Source organism: Caretta caretta, chromosome 22 (assembly GCF_965140235.1).
Source record: "Caretta caretta isolate rCarCar2 chromosome 22, rCarCar1.hap1, whole genome shotgun sequence".
In the NCBI taxonomy this organism is placed as follows: domain Eukaryota; kingdom Metazoa; phylum Chordata; order Testudines; family Cheloniidae; genus Caretta; species Caretta caretta.
The window spans coordinates 21350170-21356169 of record NC_134227.1 but is presented as its reverse complement, the minus strand read 5'-3'; the positions used below and the strand labels follow the sequence as shown (position 1 = coordinate 21356169).

Below are 6000 nucleotides of genomic sequence, written 5' to 3'. Positions count from 1 at the left end.
GGGTGCAGCAGGGGTGGATCTGGGGCCAGGGGCTGCAGCCAGTGCCGTGGGGGCGTTGGGGAACAGAGGGCGGATGCGGTGGTGGGGGCAGAGGGGTAGGGTTGGGGGCAGGGGAGACATGGGGCAGCTGGCTCCCTTCTCCCCCCCCCCCCCCCCGGACACCTGGCTCAGGGGAGCAGTAACCTCACCCCTCCCACCGCCGATGCGCCCCTCGCCGGAGATGAGACTTTACCCTCGCTCCCTTATCGCGGGGCGGGGCCCCGGCTGGGCTCATTAGCATCCCACCAGCAGGCGGCGAGAGGGGCGGGGCTCCCCCCGCCCCGCGGTGACGTCGGCGCATCTCATTAGCGGGCGCTGGATCGCCGGGCGCGGGCGGCGCGGGCAGAGCGAAGCAGGTGCCCGGACATGGCGAGTCGGACCGAGCCCAGCGGCTGCTCCGGGCGCGGCGGCGGCGGGGCCCCCGGCATCCTCCCGCTCCCGCTGCTGCTGCTGCTGCTCGCCGCCGCCGCGCTCATCCCCAGAGGTAGGCAGGGGGGCTCCCCGCTGCCCCCCCATAACCTCCCCCTAACCCCCCATAGGGCCCCGCTGCCCCCCAACCCCATACTGCCCCCCATAGCGCCCCGCTGCACCCCCATAACTCCCCCTAGCCCCCTATAGCGCCCCGCTGCCCTCAACCCCATACTGCCCCCCATAACCTCCCTCTAACCCCCATAGCGCCCCGCTGCACCCCCATAACCTCCCCCTAACCCCCCATAGCGCCCCGCTGCCCTCAACCCCATACTGCCCCCCATAACCTCCCCCTACCCCCCATAGCGCCCCGCTGCACCCCCATAACTCCCCCTAACCCCCCATAGCGCCCCGCTGCACCCCATAGTGCTCCCATAGCTCCCCCTTACCTCCCCTATATTCCCGTGCCCGTATAGCTTCCCTTCTCCACCCCTTTATAGTTCTTCTGGACCCCTATAGCCCTCAGCACGGCTCTTCCCCCCTGCCCCCCTTGCAGGGCCACTCTCGGGGCTGGCCGCAGCCCCCTCTGCCTGGCTTTCCGAAGCAGAAGTTGCCCCCCGTGATTGGCTCCGGCTCCTGGTTTTCCCCCAGGTCCTGACTCATTGTGCTTCTCCCTTCAGCAGCCGGGCTGGGGCTGGGGCTGCGGCTTGGGGAGGGCAGGTTTCTTCTCCCCATTTCCTCTCCTTCGGCCAGGCAGGGAGGCAGGTAGCGATTGTGGTGAATTAAGACTCTTAGCCCTTATCAGTGTTTTGAATCCGGCCACTCTGCCGCCTCCTGGGCTTGCAGCCTCCCGTACAGCCCTCCTGCTTCTCTAAATCTTGCAGGGATGTGGAGATTGGAAGGACTCGTTCCGATCAAGTGTTGGGAGTCTCAGCTCCCCTTTCCCAGCCCTGTTGTTACAGGGGCTAGCTCCGTGTTGTAAATAGAAGGGGATTTTATTTCCTTCCCTCTATTGCAAACGTTTTGCTCTTCCAACAGCAGCGCCTGTGAGTGTTGGCAAGATTGGAAATGAAGAGGGCAGTATTTGCTTTCAATAACAAAGGGGAGAGAGACAAATCACTTCACCGTCAGATCACTCTTTGCAATGCTTCAGATAATGCTGTTTGCCGATTTCTTTTTACCCATACCTCCCTAAATAAACACATGTGTGGAACAGATCAGATTGAACCTCCCTTGTGCAGAGAACAGATGATCAGTTACAACAGCAGCAACAAGTAGCCAAAAAAATGAATAAAAGCCATATCGGAAAGAATGCTTAACTGTATTGTGGCCTGAAGGTTGTTCTTTGGCTACTATGAAAGTCTTCTAGCATTTCTCTCTCTAATGTTTGGTTTTTACCAGTTATTTTCACAATTATGTAAATAGCATACAGCTGAGTAAATCATAATATACTAGGTCAAGCCCTTGAGAGGATTATTCCATGCAAAGCATTTTTAAAAAGTGCTCTATTTCCTCCAAGCCATTTATTTTATAGACTAAATGTGTATCGGGTACATAAAAGGAGATTTTTTTTTTGGTCTCATTTTTCTTGCACTGAAAGCTTTGTGTGAATCGCTAAGTCTTTAATTAATGGGTTGGTAGATAAATTGGTTTGGCAAACCTGGATTTGTTCGAAGTTTCTTCTTTGTGATGTCCAAGTTTTGATCTTAATAAAATATTCCTGAAAGAGCATTTTTGGACTAGTGCATTATGAAAGACCCTGTGTCATTAAAACCTGGGTGCACATGAGGATCTGAAACTGGTGAATAATAGAGGCAACAATACATTGGCTGCTGAAGAGACTGTTGGGCACAGATATTTCCTTTAGACCAAAAACGATCAATCTTTAGGGTTGCTTATGGAGAGTAAAGTAATGGACTACATCTGAGTGCTAAGCCTGCTTGTTGAGTGAATGGTGAAAGTAGTAACTGCTTTGTTTATAAATATTTTGCTATCTGAAATTGCTGTTCTTAACAGGGGATATATATATATAGTGACTAGTAAAGAAGGAATTGTGGGCTTGACAGTGCATGGCGAAGCGACATGAAAATTCTGTTACGGGTTACCATGGAAGCAGCTTCTTGCTCTTGTGTATGGCTATCAAGTAGTGTTCACATTGAAAAGTAATTGGTTTCTGTGTGTTTTCTATAATTCTTCGTTCATAGAATTGTTGTAATTGAAAGTGGCTAAGTAAGTCTGGGCCATATGCTGCAAAGGCAGGCTTCTGTCAGTGCAGCCTCAGAAAGGATACCCTGATAATGAATCAGGAAGCCAGAAAGTCTTTTAGTGAAGAGTCGAAAACCTGTTGGTATCGAAGTAGAACTTACGTGCTTCCATTTTCTTTTCTGTTGTGGTTAATGGGAGCCTTGTTACACTAAAGAACTCATTTTAACATAATATGTCTTTCATTCAGACTAGATGCTTTTCCTATGGTGATTGTTTTGGATTAAATGGATGTTAATTTAACCCAGCTAAAATGGGTTTGCCCAAGCCTTTCTCTTTCTGGCTCTCTAAAATTTCTCCTGCTTTACAGGAAAGCTGTTTGATTTAACTTCAAGCTATCACTGGAATCTCAGCAGACAGTTTTGTGGGTGATTTGGGGCAACTTCTGCAGTACGATGCACAGTGTTTTTGCAGTGGCTTGACAAGATTGTATTCTGGGCTACGTATTCTACAAAGTGCTGCCTAGCTATTGTTGCGTTTCTTCTGCATTGAACTGAATAGCCACAGGAGGGACTGTCTGGCTTTGATAAAATATCCCTCATTAATGCCACTTTATATTTACAGTGTGTCACTGGAGACGCACAAGGCTTCATTCACTGACTTGTGTGACAAGAGGCGCTAGCGTTATTTGACTGGGACATTTTGGAGGAACAAGAGAGTCATTGAGGGATCTTTTGAATTTAACTAATACGAAAGGGGGAGGTAGAGAATAAGAGGCAGGCAGTTCTCTTGAACAAAGAGCTTTATTCATATGTATGTTTTACATGTTTTCCCCAGTGGCCTTCTTGGTCAGGCAGTGGGGGAAGAAAACTGGTGTCACTTTCAGTTCATTATTCTGACTTGACATACCTTCTTTTCATGAGGAATGCTCTCCAGAGCAAGGCCGCCATCCTAGGCCGCCTGCGTACCAATTAGGACAATGGCAGTTACTTTATGCATGTGCCATTTTAAAACACATTGTTTCGGAGGAAGTGCTAACTTGTGTTCCTATCCCTCCTCTTAGCTCAGCTGTTCCATAGACGTTAAGTGCCTGCTTGGTGGGAGAGGGGGGTGGGAAAGGAAGGGAATATGCCTTTGGCTGACAGTGGGGTGGTTTTTTTTGTTTTTTGTTCTTGTCCTTTTTTATAAAAGGATAGGGAAACAGAGATGTCACTTTGGCATGATTCTCATCCGTGCAAAGGCCAACGCTCCGTATGTTCAAACGCTCAGGTATTTATGCAATTACTGCACCATGTTCATGGTTTTTAAGACGTTTTGCTGCCAGATGAATTTTTGTCCTTTTCAAAAAATGACATTGTAAAATGGGCTCTGGTTTTATGTGATCATGGAGTTTGCTTGGGCTCCTGTGCATACCTGTTAGGTTTTAGCTTCACGCATAGTGAATTGCTCAGTCGTTGGAGCTGGAGAATTGGATCACTAAACAATACTTGAGCTAAAATAAAAACGCTTTCCTAACATGGCTATAAATACACAGTATCTCATTCCCTCTTTCTGCATCTCAAACTCTCAATGCCTCATCTCCTGCTTAGAATCACCATTTAAAAAAAAAACACCACATTTTTATTAAACGAAAGGCTCGTACCATGCTACTACACGGCAAGCCTGGTAAATGGAGCCCAGCTAATAGACATAACAATCTGAATTAAAATATAGCAGTGTTAGGAGCAATTGAAAAGAAATGAAAATGAGGGATCTGAACTCTGCAGTTCTTCAGTTGAAAGGGATGTGACTGACCTGTACATTGGGCATTCTTCACTGACAGACTGGAGAGCACCACGCAGTGGTAACTGTTGCAGAATGGATACTTTGCTACTTGGAGCCTGGCAGTCATTAATCTCCACTAAAAGTTTGATTATCTGAGGCAAAGGGTAAAGCACTAGACGCTCTCTTGGCATTGGCTGAATTTATGTCAAATTTCCTTAAAATTCCTGAAATGTTTTGCTCGCTTCTCCTTCCCCCTGCCCCCAGCACTTTTAAAAGCGATTAATATGCAATAATAAGTTTCCTGGAAGTACTGAAAGAAAATCCATGCCATGGCAGTAAATACTTGTTTGGTGGTAATTGCATAGCTTTGTGTGCCTTTCTGTCTCCAACTCTTGAGTTAAAATAGCTCCTTTCTGCAGTGCTGGGCAAGGGTACACTACGGTGGTATTGCCATATCTCACTGTCTTGGTGGAATCCTGTAATTGGGGTGTGCTTTGGAGCATGTTGTAATGGCTGTGCTGAATGAGTCAAGCTTGGTAATTGGTATAGGGCTAGGCAGTGTTAAGACTTGGTATAAAATAGTCTAATGCCATGATGAATCTGTATTTCTTTAGCACCTTTCATCTGATGGTCTCAGTGCTTTACCCACCTGTAAGTAAGTTTCGCTCACTGTGTGTGTGTGTGTGTGAGTGTGAAATAGGAAAAGAATACAGGAATGACTTCAGTTAGTACTGAACTGTAGTCAGTCCTGGGGTGGAACGAGCACCTGTGTAACACTGTACAGCGATATACTACATGGTAGTTTAGACAGAATAACATTCCAATTCAAACCCGAGGGGGAATTTAGAGAGGCAGAGTATAACCGCCCAAACTGGAATCTTGTCTGACATCCAGAGTTAACAGACACAAGGTGGGTGAGGTAATATTGTTTATCGGTGAAAGAGAGAAGCTTTCACTAGCTGAAGTTGGTCCAATTAAAGATATTACCTTACCCACCTTGTGTCTCTAATAGTTTTTGACCGATACAGTTACAACAACCCTGCAAACCAAGGTTAACAGTTATACTTGTAAGAGAATACAGTGGGATATCTAATGACAAGAAGGGTCAGGACTTAAGTTTTACATCTTAGCCAGAATGGATAAGCCCTGTAAGCAACGGACCAGCAAAAAGATCTGCTCAGATTTCGGTGATTTAACGTGACTGGTCAACAATCCTACTGAGAATATGGGTTAAGCAGGCTCTTGTAAATATGGAGCAAGGTTGTAAGGAGCCTTTGTCTGCAAGCAGGAGAAAAAAATCTTACTATCCACTGTGTTTCACTGGGACTGAGCTGAGCATTTGGCATGAAAAAATATACTAAGTTTCTGGCTCTGGTGAGTGTTCTGCATGATATGCAAACACTTGAGTGAAATTGCAAAGGAGAGGCTGGCAAAGAAAATCCAACTATCCATTTTGGTTGTGATATGGGCTTATTCAAGGCGATTGAGCTGAGCACTGGTTGTAAGCATGATATTAGGTTTAGGAACCTAATCACCCATGAGGATTACTATGACCCCTTCTGAAGGACAGGAAGAGTAATACCAATC

The 6000-nt window shown here is 46.9% G+C and overlaps 1 protein-coding gene across 6 annotated transcripts in view; it reads left to right on the top strand.

The window, feature by feature from the left end:
* Window positions 1-375: 375 nt before the first annotated feature.
* CADM1 (cell adhesion molecule 1) overlaps window positions 376-6000 on the top strand; it is a 285108-nt gene continuing 279483 nt past the window's right edge. For all 6 annotated transcript variants that reach the window (XM_048827347.2, XM_048827346.2, XM_048827344.2 and 3 more), the window contains exon 1: window positions 376-523. In XM_048827347.2, the coding sequence (XP_048683304.1) occupies window positions 406-523 (118 nt within the window). In that variant the 5' untranslated portion in view covers window positions 376-405. The remainder of the gene's footprint in view (window positions 524-6000) is intronic.